Source organism: Pelobates fuscus, chromosome 3 (assembly GCF_036172605.1).
Source record: "Pelobates fuscus isolate aPelFus1 chromosome 3, aPelFus1.pri, whole genome shotgun sequence".
Lineage (NCBI taxonomy): Eukaryota > Metazoa > Chordata > Amphibia > Anura > Pelobatidae > Pelobates > Pelobates fuscus.
Window position 1 is genome coordinate 370,067,950 of NC_086319.1, and position 20,372 is coordinate 370,088,321.

The 20,372-nt window shown below is 38.8% G+C and overlaps 1 protein-coding gene across 2 annotated transcripts in view; it reads left to right on the top strand.

Moving 5' to 3' along the window:
- TPM1 (tropomyosin 1) overlaps positions 1 to 18,952 on the top strand; it is a 34,096-nt gene extending 15,144 nt beyond the window's left edge. Inside the window, exons 3-10 of one of the 2 annotated variants that reach the window (XM_063449400.1) lie at positions 1,357 to 1,490; positions 1,779 to 1,896; positions 2,031 to 2,101; positions 3,462 to 3,537; positions 4,645 to 4,707; positions 4,794 to 4,863; positions 5,763 to 5,841; positions 10,679 to 10,857. In XM_063449400.1, the coding sequence (XP_063305470.1) occupies positions 1,357 to 1,490; positions 1,779 to 1,896; positions 2,031 to 2,101; positions 3,462 to 3,537; positions 4,645 to 4,707; positions 4,794 to 4,863; positions 5,763 to 5,841; positions 10,679 to 10,682 (615 nt within the window). In that variant the 3' untranslated portion in view covers positions 10,683 to 10,857. Of the gene's footprint in view, positions 1 to 1,356; positions 1,491 to 1,778; positions 1,897 to 2,030; positions 2,102 to 3,461; positions 3,538 to 4,644; positions 4,708 to 4,793; positions 4,864 to 5,762; positions 5,842 to 10,678; positions 10,858 to 18,224 lie in introns of those variants that run through there. The other variant, XM_063449399.1, reaches the window with a different exon arrangement.
- Positions 18,953 to 20,372: the final 1,420 nt, after the last annotated feature.

A 20,372-nucleotide genomic window follows, 5' to 3' on the forward strand; every position in this document is an offset into this window, starting at 1 on the left:
ATAGACTGAGTAGGAGAGGTTAATTGAGCACAAATAGTTGTACAGGGTGGATTCTCATCTGCCCTGCAAACACTTAATCTAGTTCCCTGTGGCCATTGATAGAGGCTTGGTTCAGTGATTGCACAGGGTGTGCTTGCAACTTCCCAGAATCCTCTGTTCTGTCTAGAACAGGCGCCTCTTGCTTGCCAAATATATATTCAAAAGCAGATTTAATAGCTTGCAAGATCAACTGACATGTGGTCACATTCATATGCAGATGATCTCTTCTATTTGAAATATATAATATATTTATCAGTTTTGATGTTTATTAAATTTAATTATTGCCTGTGTACTACAGTTACACTTGTTGGTTTCAGAATTTAAGTGGATGTTCAGTTAAATTATATTGCAGACCCTGCCTTAAAAACGGAAGTGATGAGTTTTTGTACTGCAAGAGGTGTGTAACCACATCCGATTTACACATCTGCAAACTTTCTCTAACATCTGTCCCTGTTCTGTGATCACACTGAATATGTAAACCTAAAAGGTGATAACTGATTAAAAATACTTGCCCCCCCACCCAGTTTACAATTGACCATATCCTTCCTTCTATGAAACCTTTTTTAAATAACTCTGTTAAACTGGTACCTCATGCTGAAACACTGAACGTGTTATGGCTTTATTGGTGGGGTTATCACATAATTGGGTATAGGGTTGATTACTCAATCACTAGCTGCTGACCCCCATCCATTTCTGGTTTGGGTTTAGAAGCCCTTGGAGCTATGATGTGAGTGACTAGTTAAAATATAAACTAACATTCTATTCCTTGTTTTTCCTAAAGTCATATTTCTTTGTTAATCTTTTGACTGAAAAGCTAGCCCTACAGATATGCTTTTAGCAGAGATCAAATGTCTTTATGTAGCTATCTCTTGCTCCACGACCTTAACTGGTATTGGAGAAAGAGGTGGATATTCTCTGGTAATTAAGGTTCTAATAGAATACACAAATCTAAAATTAACTGGAATATTTTTTTATATACATTATCTTGAGCATAGAGCATTTTCAGCATTATATAAACGTTACATTGGAACTCTGATTTGTGACTGCTGTACTTGGTGACTGCTGTACTTGGAAGAAATAATGCCCCCACCCCATAATATTTCCAGTAGTAACATGAAGGAACACTGGCTTATGATGCCATATAACATCCCATCGTCTACTCTAAATCCATTGTCCGTGCTTCAGGTAAAATATCCTGTTACTTTGCCACTTATTTCCACCAAACTGTCCAATGTCCATCTCCTGGAGCCTTCCTGTTTTCTGCTAGTGCTAGTGGATGCTTGGACACTTGCTCACCTGTGGCTTTTCCTCTCATAGGCTGAAGCAGATGTAGCCTCATTGAACAGGCGTATCCAGCTAGTAGAGGAGGAGTTGGATCGTGCTCAGGAACGTCTGGCAACAGCCCTTCAGAAACTGGAGGAGGCTGAGAAGGCTGCAGATGAGAGTGAGAGGTGAGTAGATGGGACTTCTCTTACAGGTGATCTAGGTGACCTGTATATCATTAGTATTTTAGCCTTACTGTAGCCATGTAGGAGTGGTGAAGAAGTAAGGCAAACTTGGGTTCTCCAACTCCTGTGTTCAACCAGTCAGTCTTCTGTCTGGCTTAGAATCATGTATTTTGTGGATCACTGCACTTATAGTGCTACAGGCTGCTGTTGAGATTACTAAGTGGAGGTAATACAAATATTGGTACTATTGGCATTGAAAGCTACATCATTACCTATTTTCATTTATTTCAGAGGTATGAAAGTCATTGAAAACAGAGCCCTGAAGGATGAAGAGAAGATGGAGTTGCAAGAAATCCAACTGAAGGAAGCCAAGCACATTGCTGAGGAGGCTGACCGCAAATATGAAGAGGTGAGGAGGTCAAACTAAGCAGAACTATGTACTAAGTAGGCTTATAAAATCTCAGTTGGTCAAAGATTAAGTGGTTCGTACAGTAGAATGCTTTGGCCAGACTTGAAGACTTATTGTCCATTCTGTTGCAATAGGTTGCCCGTAAGCTGGTGATCATTGAGGGTGACCTGGAACGTGCAGAGGAACGTGCTGAGCTATCAGAAAGGTATGGGTTACTGGTTCTTCATGGGCTTAGTGACCTTGATGCATGGTTTATCCACTTGCTGCAAAAACACACAATTAATATTCTTGGACAGCATTTTTCATATGCTTCCATTGCAGTGGCATCCATTGATTTTTGCCAAACTACTTCTGCATGTAACTACTATGGCTTGAAGACCCTTAAGAGTTGGTGTTATCAGTTGTGCATTAGGCCACACCAAGAACACTATTTTGCCCTATATGATTAGTATTTATTTTTAAGACCTGTTCTCTAGAATGTTCCTGGGATTGTGTTAAAAAATGTGACACACAAACTCAGACACTTGGTTTAGTGGATACTTCTGCTTCGTCTAGAAATCTAGAAAGGCCTATCCTGGAAGCCATACCATTGTTAGTTGATATGCAGCTACCGTTAGTGGTGATAAGATTTAGCTACAAACAAGTGTATGAGAGTTGTTGGTTCTTTAAGTGATATTGTAGGAATTTGGAACTGGCAATTGATTAGCCTAGTCCTGACCCTCTTCTTAAACTGCAGGGCTGTACATCACAACTGATAACTCAAATCCTGTGCTACCCACAGATATAAAAGCATTCTAACTTACTTTAAACTCTAAGAAACGTTTTCCTGATCACCTGTAACAATGTGGTTTTTTTCTTTGCATGCTCCATATAATGCGAATGGCTTGTTCGTTCCGCCTTTATTTCATATGCTCATTAATAGTCGTTGCCGGCAGCTGGATGATCAGCTGAGAATAACGGACCAAACTGTGAAAACGCTAATAGCCTCAGACGAGAAGGTACTGGTGCTAGATTGTGCCCTCCTCATTTCCCAGCAACAGGGCATCAGAACCTCGCTTAATATGTGCTTACTCTCTGCTACTTTAACTTCAACAAGCTTCTTGTGATTGTTCTTGGGTTTTCTTTTTTTGTGTATAAAACTGAGCCAAGAGGAGAAAAGGCAGGATTACAGCAGAAGACTGAGTGCTATTAAAACATTTTTAATAGTCTAGCTAACTGTACACCAAGCATAAACTTTTAAATGTAAAAAAAAAAAACTTTCATGGTTGCAAAAATTGGGCTACTATAATTTTAGAGGTAAAATGTATTAAACCAATTTCTGAATCACACTCGAGTGCCGTGCTGATCTGCGTGCCTCGCTGTATATTTAAAAAAATAATATTTTGTAAAATCAGCACAGAGTGTTTAAGTGTAACCTGGCCTTTTTTCTTTTTGGATCAGTTGGGTTTTTCTCTCTATATGGATTGGATTTTCATTCTTTTCTCTCCTCTTTCAATCTATTTTTTTTTTCCTGGTTTCTTCTTGCTCCTGCCACCCCTGCCTTTTTCCTCACCCCGTCCAAATAGCAAATGTGCTGAACTTGAGGAAGAGTTGAAAACTGTTACCAACAACTTGAAATCCCTGGAGGCCCAGGCAGAGAAGGTAGGATGGCAAACTGCGTACTGAGCCATGCTGCTCTAGTTTGGTATAAAGACACTTACACACACAAATCTGACATTACCAGGCTTATTCTTTGTCCCTTGTCTGGAACCCATTTGTGATCAGCATTACATGGCAAGCCCCTAGTTGATATTTGTAAACTTTTTTTATTATTATTTTGACTTAATTAGGTAATTAAATTGTCTTTCACTCTTGTCCCTTGTAATAGGGGAAAATGTGTTGTGTGTTTTTTTTTTTTTGGGTTTGTTATTATATTTAGAATTTTTTTTTTTTTTTTAAATGTCTTTAAAAATTTGTAAGACGTTTATTTTTAAAGTCCGATCATATCCCCCTTTTTGCTGCATTAAATCCTAAAACTCCTCAACTCTATCTTCAATCTAGCCTTATTTAGAAACAAAATGGCCAATGCCCATCACCTGGGCTGTGATTCCTAATGATGCAACCAGAGTGTTGAATACATTTTTAGTAATTGCGATATTTTAAATATCTGGACAATAACATGCAGTACACAAACAATGGGATAAAAAAAAAAAACCTCAAGGAATGCGATGCTTACTACCAGATCTCTACAATTCTCTACAATTTGCACTTTTTTTTATTTTATTTTTTAAAAGCCTATTCTATAAGGTGATGGGTTATATACACTCCCATTTCTTGCTTACTTGTTTATCTTCTAAATATATTTTGCTGCTTCAGTTAAATCCCTGTGGTGTCTGTCTTCGTGATTTGCTCCCTAGTGTGCTGCTAAATGTTAGATCTGTAATTGTTAACCCATTGAGCATTATACTGCAAACCGTTACCGCTACTAGCTTTATTAGTGGGGCCACACGTTACAGAAGCCACGTATCTAATTTGTTCTGTGGGAAGTTTAAATACAGCATCCTTTATTATTGGCATTCTTAAAGACCCCCATTTTAATGAAGGATGGTACAAGAAGCATTAAAGAGATGTTTAGTGGTAATTTTATTTGTTTGCCATAATTGGGCATATTGTAGCCTTTCCACAGAGATACCAGGGGAACTGCAACATCTTAATGGACCCAAACTCTAATTTACCTGAATACAATTTTTTTTCTTCTTAATCCTACAGTACTCCCAGAAAGAGGACAAATATGAAGAGGAAATCAAGGTGCTCACAGACAAACTGAAAGAGGTAAGTGCGTTCAACTGGCCAATGGCCGTGCACCGGTAGGTTATCTTGTTGACCACGCACTCATGTTGTCTTCTGTCCTTCTCCAGGCTGAGACACGTGCTGAATTTGCAGAAAGATCAGTAGCCAAGTTGGAAAAGACCATTGATGACTTAGAAGGTACGTCCTTTCGGTCCCTTGGGGTTAGAATGTTTGAATATCGCCCGGAATACTGGAAAACAAGAATGTTTGTTTGGTTCTTGTTTCCTCTGAAGGGATCCTCTAAAATTATTGGTAGTCCTGTATTTATTTATCAGGTTGATAATTACTTAATGGTATTTCCCCAAATTCTTCCATATGGCAATATACATTGTATCCTCTAATGATTTATTCAGTCTTATCCCTCTCTATATAGAGTCCACTCGTAAATCCAGATTATTTATTTTTGTGCTGTACGTAAACTAATTAGGAGAACCACTGCAGTTTGATTTGTTGGAGTGATAGCAGGTGAACGTAAATATGTGGATACTTGTGCGTTATTTGGGCCTGTATAGTTGAGAACGACAGTTTGGGCATGGTATGGAAAATACTGGTTGGTTCACCTGCTGTAAGACTTTTTTTTATTTATTTTTTCCTTTATGGTGTGGGGCACAAGCTTTTATAATTCACGACCTTACTATTCTCTTTACTTTACCAATGTGATTTCTGTCTTTGCCTCTTCCTAATCTGTCTTCTTTCTTCTCCTTTTTTTTTTTTTTTCTTTATTTGATCGCACCATTTGTTCTTCGGCTGGGTTCTACGCTGCTGCTTCTCAATCACTGTCTGCCGCTTTGCATTGGATGGGCTTCTTCCCAACAACACATGCCGCATCTCCTGCTTTTTTTTTTTTTTTGTTATCCCACCACTGTCCAATTGTCTTCTCTCCTCTTCCTTTCCATACCCCCTATGCTCTTTTTGCTGTTCCCTTTTTCTGTCCTTTTTATTTTCCATCCTATTCGTTAACCCCTGCCACCTTCTCCTTTTTATTTTTATTTTGTTTTGCATTTGCCTGTTCTTGCTCCTGCCTTCGTTCTGAGCAGATGAGCTATACGCTCAGAAACTGAAGTACAAAGCAATCAGTGAAGAACTGGATCACGCTCTCAATGACATGACTTCAATGTAAATTTTATTTTTTTTCTTTCTCTGTTTTTCCTTAAGTCCATACCCTCTCCACTCGCTTAATAAAACTCACGTCCTACCCTCACACCTTAAATCACTTTATTTGCTCACTTCCGGATTCACTTTAACTGCTTATTTGTAATATTTTCTTTTTACATTTGTTTAGACCACTGGCCAAACTTTATTCCAATCAAATTATGAATAGGACAAAGTGCACAAATGATTAGTTTATAAACTAAAGTTATTGGCTGTCAGAGGCATTCTGCCCAATGTCATGGACATAAGCCATAACTTTAATGGTTCCTTTTGTTTGGCTACTGCCCTGCTGGATTCCAAGATTCAACTAAATGTTGATCAAACTCGATTTACAAAAATAGCCAGTGTTTAAGCAAATGTAAACTCTGCTTTGTATTATATTCCATATTTATTTCTGCTTTATTTATATAAAACCTCACTGTGCACTAACGTAACTGATACGGAAAAGCTGTATACATAGCTCTGAAAACAATGGCTCCTTCCAACAGAGTTCTTTTCATTATGTAGCAAACTGTACATATTCTAATGTGTCATAAAATTTGAGTCCAACATATTTTATGCTTGTATCTGAAATATGTTTAATGGGACGTTGCATGCTATGCATTACAACATAAGCTTGCGCTAACTTGGAAACAAAAGTATTGGTCACTGTAGAACATATGGGAATATGTGTAGTATTTGAACATTATGGGAGACTATGATCTGTTTTAATAGGGTTGCGAGGCAGTAGACTATAGTGGGTTTTTAAAGGTTAAAAAAATAGATTTGAGGACCATCACATTTTAAATGTCAAATAGGAAGAAAAATTATTACTTTGCTCTCGCCCATACCCATGTTCATGTAAATTGAGCACCACCGATATTTTATTTAAAGGAACACTATGGGGCCAGGAACACAAACATGTATTCCTGGTTTAAAACCACCATTTAGCCCCTCTGATCCCCAAAAATAGTATAGTATGCTGCTGGCTCTGTCCCTGATCTGCCTCATTGGCTTACATCATTTTAAAGTGGTGATCTGAGCCAATCAGAATCATTTACCATAGGAAAACATTGGATTGGCTGAGACTGTCAAGGAGGCAGGTCAGTGGCAGAGCCAACACAAGTCAAACACAGCCCTGGCCAATCAGCATCTCCTCATAGATATATTAATTCAATGTATCTCTGAAGAACATTCAGTATTTCCATGCAGAGGGTAGAGAAACTGAATGTCAGTGCTGCGCATTATGTAACACTGCCCCAGAATGCACCTCTAGTAGCCATGTGAGGAATGGCTAGTGGAGGTATCTCTAGGCTGTAATGTAAACACTGCATTTTCTCTGAAAAGACCGTGTTTACAGCAAAAAGCCTGAAGGTAATGATTCTACTCACCAGAACAAATGCAATAAGCTGTAGTTGTTCTGGTGACTATAGTGCCCTTTTAATGTTGCCGGTCTTGAACATACTGGACCTGTAATGTATACACCATTGTGATGCTCTGTGATACCGACCCTCGAATACCTTTTTAAAGGAAAACTGGCCCCTGTACATGTCCTAATGTCAACACCCTGATATAAAGCTACAAGAGGTACAGCAAACAAACCAATGTTGCCCCCATTATCCAGAGGAGCTGATGAGAACTGACTTTTTGCTACATTTGACAGTTCTAGTGATCTTCTAGAAACATGATGATCCAGTAGTAGAACGGAACACACTTAAAATGACAACTACATTTCAAGTAAACATGTACAAAAAAAGTTCACATTGTAGCCAAAATGTAAAATGTCACATGACCCCTTCTATGGGGTTTTAATTAACTTCTATCGGAACTGGTTCACTCTGCTCAATTTGCGGATCCTCCATTGTCATTACTCTACACACGCCACAGATCCCCCTACCCGTTGTACTGGTTTAGTGCACTGAAAAAGCTAGTGGTAAATAACTTGTGGATTAGTAAATGACACACAGTTTGGGTTGGAGCCATTGATGCATGAGAAATCCTTTTGCAACACTTGTCAGACCAGCAGTCTAGTAATACGGTTTTCATTGTAACATTGGGAGAAGTATTCTATTCCCATTCTAACTACACCTTTTAACTATTGAATGTGTTTCTTTGCTTCTATAGAACTTGCAATCCTTTGAAATGTTGGCTAAATTAAGGTTTCTGGGAGCTGCGAAATGTTTATTTTGGCGACTCTTTGCACAGTAGCTTTTATTAATGGTATTGCTGATGTATACAGTGGCAAAAACTAGCCAGAGTCTAAAAAAAACAAAAAAAAAAAACAATTCTCATTTTATCAAGATCCCAGAAACCTTCACCAGATTTACTACAGATATCAGGAGATTGCAACCACACACAAAGAAATCGGGTCACCTTGCTGACCAGTTTTATGCTCACCCATCTAACACTTCTGCTGCTGTTTTGCATTTAAAAATGGAAAATTTAACACTTTACGTAAATTCCAACTGCTTTGCTGCTGACCTGCGAGCAACTTCAGTCAGCTAATAATGGCGCTTAATTAAAAGAAAAATCACATTTTGGACCCACTCCTCTCAAAGAACAAAGCAAATGTAGTATAATCAACATTGTAGAGGATGCTTCTTAGAACATTTAAAGTGAAAACCGTCAGGTTTTGCCTTTGATCAAAGCATATCAAGAAGCTTCGATACCTCTGGACTCTAGTCATTGATTAAGGAAACTTGAACGAATGATCCTTAATTCTTGGTGTAAGGGTATGCTGATAGACATAACCACTTGTTTTATAACACACCTTCTGTAAGATGGTCACGTTATAAACTGGGCCCCATAAGTGGTAATGGTATCAAGCTCTATCCTTTATATAAAAAAAATAAAACGTTATCCGCATTTAGTTTCTACACAATATGACTCTAAAGGTGGATTTAGATCAACTTGCCGACCTCAACCCTGGTGCCTGGACAAAAAGTCCCATGGTATTCCTCCACCCTCCTATACCCCCTCTCCCCCCACGTAAGGGAGAAATCTGTTTAAACTGTGTTGCGGAGAGCAATGTCTTGGTTGCAGATTAAATTACAATCTTTTTAGTAATATTTCATCATATCTCAATACTGACCAGTGCTTGGAACGCTTGGCCAGTCATGGCCATCCAAGTTGGACAGAATTTACACTAATAATTTAACCTCCCATCAAAATAAACTGCTAAGGGGGTTGCCCTTTAGTGGCAGTAATACTCTTGGTTTATATAAAATAACTTAAAATTTTTTTAGTAATGAACTGGGAGAGCGTTTGCAAAATTGGCAATTACAGCAAACCATAGGTCTTCTGTTTTTTTGCATTTGTGGTTTTGTTATACTCCCAAGTGAAAATTGTTCCCATTTGAAAACGGATAGCCAACGTGTCTATCCTGTGAACCACTTTATGCAAGTCATTTTTTTTTTTTTTTGGATGAAAAATTGCAGTCCCTTCCCGTTTGGGTTTGCAACAAATATGAACACACAGAGGTGTGAAGATCAGATATATTGGGTGGGAAAAAAATTGGTTTTCCTTAAGTCTGACTTCAGTTTCTCATTAAAAAAAAACAAAAAAAAAACTGTATTGGTGTCAGGCTCCCCAATTGTAAGGAATCAAACTGGTTTTGAATGGTTTGACTTCTTACCCGGAGGGCAGGGGGAAGAGGACTTCCGGAAGCTTAGTTTATGACTTACAACAATCAGTTGACACCTGCTTATAAAGGATGTGCCAGAACACTTCGTACACCATAATTGCTTTAGTGGTTATAGTGCAAGAGTGTTTCTTTTCAAAGTAAATTCAATGTTTGTGGGGGATTAATTCCCTTTCCAGTCAAAAGACCAATGCCGTAAGAAATGCTTGTGCATTTGATCAGCTTCAGAGTAAAGCAATTGCTTTACCCCCAGATAGTTAGTGTTACATTTTAAATGGGGGAGGGGGTTGTTAATGTGTGGCCTACTCTTATTGCTTTCACGAAGGGGACATGTGCTAGCCTTTTTTTGTTCAAGACGGCATAGCCTTTTTCTTGCCCCATCTTTAGAATAATTGTCCCAATAATGTAATGTGTTGAGTACTGATGATGAAATCACTCAACTTCTAAGAGTTTGCACTCTTATTGAAGTGCCTCTCCCATTTATTGCACTCGTAGAGATTCCCAAACTTCTGCAGTAAATTGGTGCTGGTCTTCCATAAAAATCTGCTTTATTGAAATTCCATAAAGCTAAATCCTAAATTGATGGTTTTAAACGGGCACATGTAGTAGTCATTCAACAGAACTAGCAGCCCACGTTTTTCACTTTGATATGCTGAAGCGGCATTTGGGGTAGTCTTTTACCAATACCACCATGACCGCATTTTAAAGAATTTGGCATACAAAAAAAATTGTATTCTCCCTTCCATTCCTCAGTGACGCATGCAGGCTCCCTACACTTCACACTACGTGCCAAGTCCTAGCGACATCATGTTGCTTATTTGCGTTCTGAATGTTACTAGCTGTCCATACATTTCAGTGGTACACATTTAAAAAAAAAAAAAAAAAAAAAAAATGCTGAAAAGTTGAGGGGGGGAAATGTATTTCTAGTAGCTAGGCTCAAGGTGAGAATCCAGTATCCGGCAAACTTCAATATCCTTTAATAATCCCACTAAAATCGACTGCTGGTCTAAAAAGAGCACGATAATCTAACAACTGGTCTACGATGCTTCTGACCTCCCATATAGCGTTAGGAATGCTTATCTGCCAACCGCATGCGCTTTCATCTTACCCTGCACCCACTCCACCCTTTTTATCAATTTGATTTATTATTATTTTATAACCTTACCTTTTTCTTCCACACAGATAAAAAAATGTTTTTCTGCAGCTGGTCCTCTTTTTCTCCTACCTGGGCTGGATATTCGTCTGAGCTGTCCTTTTATCTTAGTCTCTACTTGGAACTCTTAAATCTGTCCTTCTGCATTAAATCCAAAGTCACCTTTCTGCTGTACAGACACTCTGTAAAATAAAAGACCCACTGTGTATTTTTCGCTCTGCTTTATTTTATTTTTTCCAGCACTATTTATTAAAAACCTTTAATAAAATGCAAATCTATACTTTTAAAGCTTGTAGGACATCTCTGTATATGTATTCTGTAAGTGTTCACATGAAACAACCAGTTTAATATACTACTGTCACCCATCTCGATTATTTGTTGCCGTTTTTGTTTTACCTATATATATAGGTATACCTATATATATATATATATTCTCTCCTGCACACAAGTCTCTGGCAAACTTGGATGTTAAATCCTCGTGCTGAATAAAATAGAATGAATTCCACTTCCAATGCGGAATTGTTGACAGGGTTGGTGTTTGCTTTGGGAAATTATAAGCCGGCAGTCCTATCCTGCAAAAAAATCTCTGCTTAATGAAGTCAATGGAACAGGTGTTTTGTGTCCACTTTGTCCTGTTTACACAAGTGCTATGCAAATCATCGAAGGTTTGATAAATCAAGTATTTGTATGAAAAACAGATCATATTTTAATCTGGCTTTTTTTTTTTTTTTTTTTTTTTTTTTTTTTTTTTTGTTAAAGGGCTATTCCAGTCTAACTTTTCTTGATATGCCTTTTTAATTTAAATTTTATTTGTATTTATTTATTTTAAAGGGGGAGGGGAGGGAGAGAAAGAGAAATCTCCCTCTTGTGTTTCAAATACACAGGAACCATAAATAGGCTGTTAAAAAAACCAAAAATAAATGAAATGGTATGGCCAGGATTGACCAAGATTTGCAGCAGCTTAAAGTTAAGAGTAGAGTTGACTGTGTATTATAGTTTTGTTTTTTTATGTTGAAGTATGTTTTATACTCTGTCCATTGCATGTTGCAAATCTGCAGCTTAACTGGGGACCAGGAATAGGCAAATGGTTTTCTGCCAATCCTGGGTATTCTCAATGTGCAATTTGGAGAGGGGAGGAAACCTGTTTAGCATGGATTTGGAGGATACATATTTCAGCACTTGACAATTTAATTTATGCAATTACAGAAAAGAAGGGACTGCTTTACCTAATCCTAGTTGTAGTGTAGCTTTAGTTAAAGGGACATTCAAGGCACCCAGACCACTTCAGCTCATTGAAGTGGTCTGGGTGTAAACTCCCATCACCCTTAACCCTGAGCATGCAATTATTGCAGTTTTTATAAACTGCAATAATTACCTGCTGGGGTTAACTCCTCCTCTAGTGGCTGTCTACCAGAAAGCCACTAGAGGGACTTCAGGGTGCTATGCATAAGGGCTTCCAGCATCGCCTAATCCTAATTTTGAGCATTGGCGGAGCTGAGGGACATCGGCACTGGATACAGGTAAGTGACAGAAGGGGTTATATAACCCTTTCTGCACCATGGGGGGAGGGGGCTGGAGGGATGATGGTGAATCTGCACGCGCACAAATTGAAATGTATTGTGGTGATTTGAGAAACTCCCGTTAGAGGAGTTAGGGTCCCTGATCCCAGTAAATGTTGTTAAAGTGTCCACTGAGGGTGAGGGGTGACTGGATGAATAAAACACATGCCTACCTTTGCATGGGTCTTGCACTGCCATCTCCCCAAGTTTAAATAATCGCATACATACCACTTTTATTTATATATATATATATTTTTTTCTCTTATTTACTCATCACTGTGTAATCTCCACATCACTGTTGAACCTGCAAGAGTTCAAAATGTAGATCTTACAAGATGCATTGTACCTTGTGTAATGCACAGTAGGTCACAACGATACAGATAGTCAACTAGCTTCAAACTGGAGGGTTTACATGTTGGAAAGACTCCTAGCTTTTAAAATGTTTCTACTTGGTCAGCAATTCTAAGCATAGATTTAATAATTTAAAACACAGTGTATGTATTCTGACAAGTGGACAGCTAAAGTGTTATTGTGGATAGTTTAAAACAAACCAAATCTGTTGCTAAATCAGCAAATTGCAGAAGATTATCTTGTCATGTTGTAAAAACTTCCTATCTGAATTGTATAGAACGACAAGTGATCTGTACTGGGACCCAATCTATATATAATTGTGGTGATCTCAAAAACTAGGATCTGGAGACCCTTTTAAAATGTCTCTTTAAAGGGAAACTATAGTGCCAGGAAAGCAAACTTGTTTTCCTGGCACTAGAGCTTCCGCCTCCAAGGCCCACCATGGTGCAGAAGGGGGTTAAAAACCCTTGTGTGATCTACCTTGGTCCAGCGCTAATGTCCCTCGGGAGACCTAATGCACATGTGCAGCAATGGCTGCGCTCGCATAAGGATTCTCCCCATAGGAAAGCATTATTCAATGCTTTCCTATGGGGTTTTGGCTGATGCTGGATGTCCCCATGCATAGTATGAGGTCGCCCAACTACTCTATATTTCCTCTAGTGCAGGGGTAGACAGCTGCTAGAGGTGACGTTAATCTTTAAAAACTGCAGTATTTACCTGCTCAGGGTTAAGGATCCTGAGACATAGCACTCAGACCACTTCAATGAGCTGAAGTGGTCTGGGTGCCTATAGTGTCCATAATACAAATTTACTTTAAGCAAAGCAATTTGAGACCACAGTAGTCCTTCCCACAAGCTATATTAAGTTTTAGCTGGAATTGGTTACGCCAAGATCAGTGTGGAGGCAGCCATTTTAGAATTGCAACACCATATTTAGACACTTATTGACTGTTGCTTATAAAGGCTGTAGAGGAAATGGGATGTCAGCAGCCAATAAGATTGAGTGTGCAAGGTAGCTTCCAGTTTAACATTTTAAGAAAGCCTTAATGGTTCTTTAAAATCCATGTGCCCAAGCACATGAGTTAGCTGAAAATAACTTCAACTTTTATTAATAGAAAACAGATTTGGAAACTATTGGAATGCCCCAGGTAATTCCATTGGTTTCCATGATGACTGATGTACTATTGGCTTTAGGCCCAAACCATAATTTATCTTGATCTGAATCAGAGAAAACTATTTTCACACTTCTACACTGTGAGGTGGTAGTAGTATATGCATCAGAAATATTCCAATATCCACTAAATACAAAACAAGGCCCAAATAATTAACTAGTTTCAGTAGCAGGTAGAAGTTGGCATCTGATATTTGCCAGGATGTTGGAATTGGCATTGCATAGGCTCGATTTTGGGTTTTGTTTCTGCTAACCTCTGCACTGCAGTCTTTTTTTTTTTTTTGTGTGATATTTCCTGTGCACTGTATGGCTTACTGATAACGTTCATTGTAAAAGCCCCTACTTGTAACTGGACATGACATTTGTGGGAATGGTACCTAGTAAGGCCGTTCTACAAAGGTTATAACTTTTACACATCTTGTATTGTGTGCACATGGATGTAAAAGGATATCAGGGGCTCTGCTTCTACTTTAAATATTCTTCCAATGAATGGTGTAAAAATGGCAGTGTCGGAAGGGGTGTATATAGTTGCAATGGCGGCTCTAGACTTTGTGAGGCCTTAGGCGACACTCAAACATGAGGCCCCCCACTGACACCCAAAGTGGGGGGGGGGGGGGGGGGGAAATAGGTGGTGTGTGTGTATAAGGTGCTGTAGTTGTATTGAAGGACAAGCTTGCAGAGCTGGATACAGAGAGCTAGTCTCTGTATTCATTGTTCAGAGGCTTGCAGTGTCGCGACTCCCTGCGCCGCTGCGTTGAGTTCTCAGACTGTAGTTATGGCATAATTTGCAAACTAAATTAATTTGCAAGAAACCAATTAAATTAGTAATTATGCTAATAATTTATACACGACTGTGGAGTATGATTACATAGCCTTGCAGTCGTTTATACATTACTGCCGGTGTGTGTCTAGCATTGTCTACCTGTGTATGTGCATGAAAGTGTGTCTGAGTGAGAGTATCCTTGTGTGTGAATGTTTGTCTTTATGAGCATGTGTCTGGGACTGTGTGTGTGTGTGTGTGTGTGGGGGGGGGTAGCTGCTTGCGATGTGTGGTGTTTATCGGGGCTGCATGTGACCTTTTGTGCATCTATATATGATGAATGTCTTCAGTTTGTGACTGTGACAAGGTGAGTAAAGTGTTAACTGTGGCAGGGTGAGGGGGGGGGGGGTGAGTGTGACAGAATGAGGGAGGGTGAGAATGATGGGGGCGTGACTGACATGGTTGGAGGAGGTTAATGTGATAGGCTGCGTGTGGCATAGTTTGGGGGGTGTATCACAGGGTTGGGGTGAATGTGCCATGTTTGGAGGAGGCAGTGTAACATAATGAGGGGAGGTGAGTGTGGCAAGATTAAGGGGGTTACCTGGCAGGATTAGGTGTGTGTGTGTGTGTGTGGCAGGTTTGGGGGGGAGAGTGTGACAAGGTTGGGGGTGAGTGTGGCACAGTTGGAGAACAGGATTGGAGGGGCTTATGTGGTAGGGTGAGTGTGGCAGGGTGAAGGGGGTGACTGTGTGTGTGTGTGTGGGGGCTGAAAGTGTTTGGGAATAGTGATAGCGTATGTGTATGGGGTGACAGTGTGTGCGTGGGGATGATAGGGTGGGGGTGACAGGGTGTGTGTGGAGGGGTGGCAGAGTGGGAGGGCTGTTATCCCACAGCCAGTAAGGGGGGGACTGTGACCGGGTACGGGTTACCGAGACAGGGTAGGGGGGGCAGATGGTTGGGGGGGAGCTGTGACAGGGTGGGTGTGGGGGCAGTGGGGTGGGGGGGGGTAAAGGGTGTTCACAAATACATTTAAAAAAGGGGGGGGGGGAAATATTTCCCTGGTGGTCCAGCAGGTGCCCTCTCTCTTCAGTCTGCAGCTCCACCGGGAGTGAGCTGCAGACCGCATGGTGAGTCTCATGATCTCCAGTCAGGCAACACTCTGACAGGCTGGAGATCACGAGACCGCTCAGTCTGCAGCTCACTCCCAGCGGAGCTGCAGACTGTAGGCTGGCTCTCTGTCAGGGCAGACTGACAGGAGGGGCCTCGCACCCGGCGGCATTGTGGGCAAGCCGCCAGGCCACCTCCTGTGTCGGGCCCTTGGCCCAACATGTCAGTTTGCACTAAGGCGATTTAGGCGGCCGCGAGGCCTTAGGCTGCCGCCTAAATTGCCTAATTAGACAGCCGCCTCTGTATAGTTGCTCCTAGGCATGGGTAACAGGCATATGGGGTGGCACTTCATTTTAATCAAGAAATTGTAAAGCCCACAGTGATTGAGCTAGACTTATGAGAGTGCAGCACGCTGTAAGCACTAAGAATTCAATAATTATCAGAACAAGCACTCTATTTTGTTTTGGCTTGTAATTCCTCCTGTATGGGTTTTGTGTGTGGCAGTTTATCTTGATCCCCATGTAATTGCCTGTAAAATCTTTAAGGCCTTAAGCCGAACGGCTGTGATCATAACATGTTCTTTTTAAGGATCCTATTCCAAAATGGAATGTCCCAATTACTGAACAAATGCAGTGCTGTATGGCATGGCCAAAGTTTAATACACAAATTCCATGCTGTCATAATGTCTCTGGACTCTGGTGGATATGTTGCAGGTGGCGGGCGGATTGTCATCAAGACAGGGTTTTAAAACCTAATTTAAGTCTGATCCCCAGAGAATAAAAACTATAATTGTGCTGCAGGGAACAGCAAAAACGTAACTACCTTTCAGTTTAGAACATTGGCCTTTGTGATCAAATGGCCAGAACATAGTGTTTCTTTTCTTTGAGCATTTGAAAGCTGTAATGGTCGAATTTCTAGGCCTCAAAACTGGCATTCGGGCATATCCACATATTGCTCAAGGTAACTAAAGCAGCTGTTGGTGTATATAGTCTCAGGAAGCCAACAGTCAACTTCACATAGACTCGTATAATTTAGAGGATATTGGCAACAGTTGGCTATTTTGATAAGCTAGGTCTTGCACTGACTTCATTGGTGTTTTGGGTTACATATTACAAGGTGGTTAACTCAATTACTCAGTTTTTTATTTTTATTTTATTTTTTGGTGCCATTTCACAAACCTAAATGGCATGCGTAAACTGCACCGCAGATTTTCTACCGAGAGAATATGGCACAGTAGGACATTACCTTTTTTTTTTTAGTTTTTTTTTTTTTTTTAGATAGATATAGAGATATAGAGATAGATTAAACCACTTTGTTTACACGTTGATTTTATTATTCTCGAGCATATAAGAAAATTGCCCTCGGCTAGTTAATGCCCCCAAGTTTTAAAACTGGAATGAGGGTAGGAGAAATAGAAACTCTCTTGTCTAGACTTTAGTTTTTAAGAGTTACCAGTTCTCCAGACATTTAATTATCTCAACACTCAAAGGGAAAACGAAACCACATTTCCATCGTGTAGTGAAGGTATGTTGTTCATGCATACGTCTCTCCTGAAAAGGTAAAGTGGCCTGTTGTGGAATGCTTTAATTTCAGAATTAACTAAAACATTTTGTGCTAACCAGTTCTTGTGGATTTTGATATAACCAGAAAACCCATTGTGTGACAACTAACTTGTTTACCCCTTGCATTTTGCCCTGTTGTGTTTTGCCATGTCTGATCTGTTGAGGTGAAATTCATTTGTTTTTTTTGTTTTTTTTTTTACCTGCCTGAAGGGTAATTTGTGTCTATACAGAAAACCAGTTTACTGATCTGTCTTGTAAACTGTCTGTTTATATTTTGCAAATGGCACACTCCAAGACTATAAAGATCATAGTTTAGTAATTTATTCATCATGAATTTCACTGATGCTTGTGGAGTACATTACTAACTCTTATTTATTTATTTATTTATTTATTTTTAATTTTTTTCATTTGAGTGGATTATGTAGAAATCTATGGATGTGCCCTTTTGGATAGATGTAACTCTCAAATATAAGTGGCTTACAACAGCAGTGACTTCTTGTCGAAATATTCTGCAATTGTTAACCCCACCAACAAACTGTCAGGCTGATTGGAACTCAGTACCTCTGTCTCTCTTCTAGCGATACTGATTGTTGATCCTTAAACACAGCTGGTTTAAAGAGACATGGCACCTCCCCTACTCCCTTTATTTTATTTATGTAAATATTGGGTCACATTGGCTTTTACTATTCACTCTATTATTATTATTATTATTATTGCCATTTATATAGTGTTAAATGCATCAAGATCCTCAAATATCAGAATTTTATCATTAAAGTGTGTTTAACAATGGTTTTGTGTGTAACTGTATGCATACATCTATAACTATATAAAAGTTATAGGTTTGTTCTTTCTCACTCTTTCCCAATACATCTTTAATACCTCCTTTTTGATAGTGGTATGTGTTTGTGGTTTTATTTTTATTCACCGATTTTTATTTATTTTTTCATGTAGTTTTTTTTTTTTATTTTTTATATACTAAATGGCTGTACTAATTTATACAAATATGGTTTTGGGGTGCTTGCATATATCTATGTACTCAATCTTTCTTGTTTTCGGCCCATTGCAGAGAAAGTGGCACATGCAAAAGAAGAGAATTTAAATATGCACCAGATGTTGGACCAAACACTGCTGGAATTAAACAACATGTAAAGATACTTCGACGTGTTCCTGTGATGTCTGGTTTTCTGAAGACACTGCTTGTCAAAGTCCATACAAATGCAATTATTTTTGGGGGGAAGAAATGGCAGGGTTTTTTTTTTTCCTTCATGTGACCTGAAAGACTTCAAGTGTCTTTCTGCCCACAAAATCAAAGTTGGGATGGATAGGGGTTCTGAATGCAGTTAGCCAAGGTGCCAATTAAGGATGTGGCCCATCTTTTAAAGGGCCCAAAGGTTGCACATGGAATTTATATAATTTTTGTTTCCTTTCTTTTTATTCTTGGGTAGTGTCTTTCGTTTTATTTAAGCAACCCCATACTGTGGTTTTGTAGTTTTTAAAACCTAGCCTAAAATATATAAGATTAAAGTTATTTTCTTAGTTGTGGAATTTCTGAGAGTCCTGCCTGTAGGATTTTAGTGTACTGTGCACTTACTTTTTGGATATGGGAGGAGAAGGGGATTAAAGTGCAATGCCATATTATAAATGCACGGTCTAGTTATTAATATTATTGAGCCTAATCTTTACTAATAGACCTTGTGCAGCATAATAGAAAAAATATGGCATTGCATGAAGCAATTGTGTAGTCCAAATTCCTTGTCTGCCTCTCTATCAATGTGATATCCCAAAGGCAAGATGAAGAAAGGGCTGCGTGGCTGGCATGCGGTTTTTAACCTTGTTTCAATGTACTCTCTACCAGTCACGTTTTAAGGTTATATTTCTTCAATTTGTAAAGGTGGGGTACTTACTGGGTTAGTCGCAAACTCTCTATTGAGTACCGTAAATTGGGCTGTATCAAAAGCTGCTGTAATCAAGTTCTGTAAAGATATTGGGCAAGGTGGAACATCCGATTTATATTTTAACTTCTATAATACTTGACAACGGTTTAATGGAAATTTAAGAGTAGGTGAATCGAAAAATAGAGAATGGTCTTGCACATTATACAAAATACTGTAGCTGCAGTTTTAATAATTGAAGTTTACACATTTAAAACCTCCTTTTATGGCCCAGCTGCATTCCTTTCCCCTTAACATTTTTTTTTCTTTTTTTCTTTTTTCTTTTTTTTAATTCCCTCTCCTCAAAAGATGTTAAAATATATTCCAGAATTATTTAAAATTTGGGAGAAATTTTGTATGTCTGTGCAGATCTAAATCTTCTAAAAAAAGTCTCACTCTTATTTTATTTTTGTTTTTCGTTTTTTGTTTTTTTTACACTTTTAGATTTCAACCAAAATGTAAAGCGTTGTAATATGAAATAAAATGCACACTTGAAATTTTCTACACTCTGGACTCTTCATGCACTTGCTTAGATCTGTTTGGTTGTTTTTTTTTTTTTTTTTTTTTTTTTTTTACTACATTTTCACACACACCACATAGTGGAATGTAATCCTGGTGAAGCACAAGCAAACTAGAACTTTTTGTTTGTTTGTTTTTATGTGAAAAATAACATGACTGATATATTTGACATTTGATCCTTGAGTTTTTCTTTATTATTTTTTTTTTGTCATGCAGGCAACACATTTGCTCGCCACTATTTACTTGCCATCACCTGTATGGTAAAGCTTGTACAGTTGTACGTGTTTATAGGCTGAAAACTTTTCTGGTAACAGTGTTGTCATACTGAATGAAGGCCACTTTATGCTCTAAAATTCACGTGATCATCTAATTCTTATTGTTAATCCAGTGTACCGAGACATAGCTACAACACAAGTGCTGACTGTCACATATTCGTGGATAAATCCGACTCCCACGCCAATACAAAACATTGTAAAGTAGCTTAAAGACACTAGCAAGAGATTGCAACTCTACATAGGTAGCTAAATGAAGTTATACCAAATAATGCAGCATGTAGATACAGCTTTGATGCATAAAAAAAACTTGTCCACGTATAGAAGATTAAAATAGGTAAAGGAAACCAGGCAATTTAAACTGCAACAAATTGCAGATGGAATTTTTTTTTTTATTTCTTTTTTTTGGACAGAGCTGCTTACTACAAATTAATACAAAAAGTAAACTTCGGATGTAGAAAGGATTACATGTATGATCTATATTCAACTACA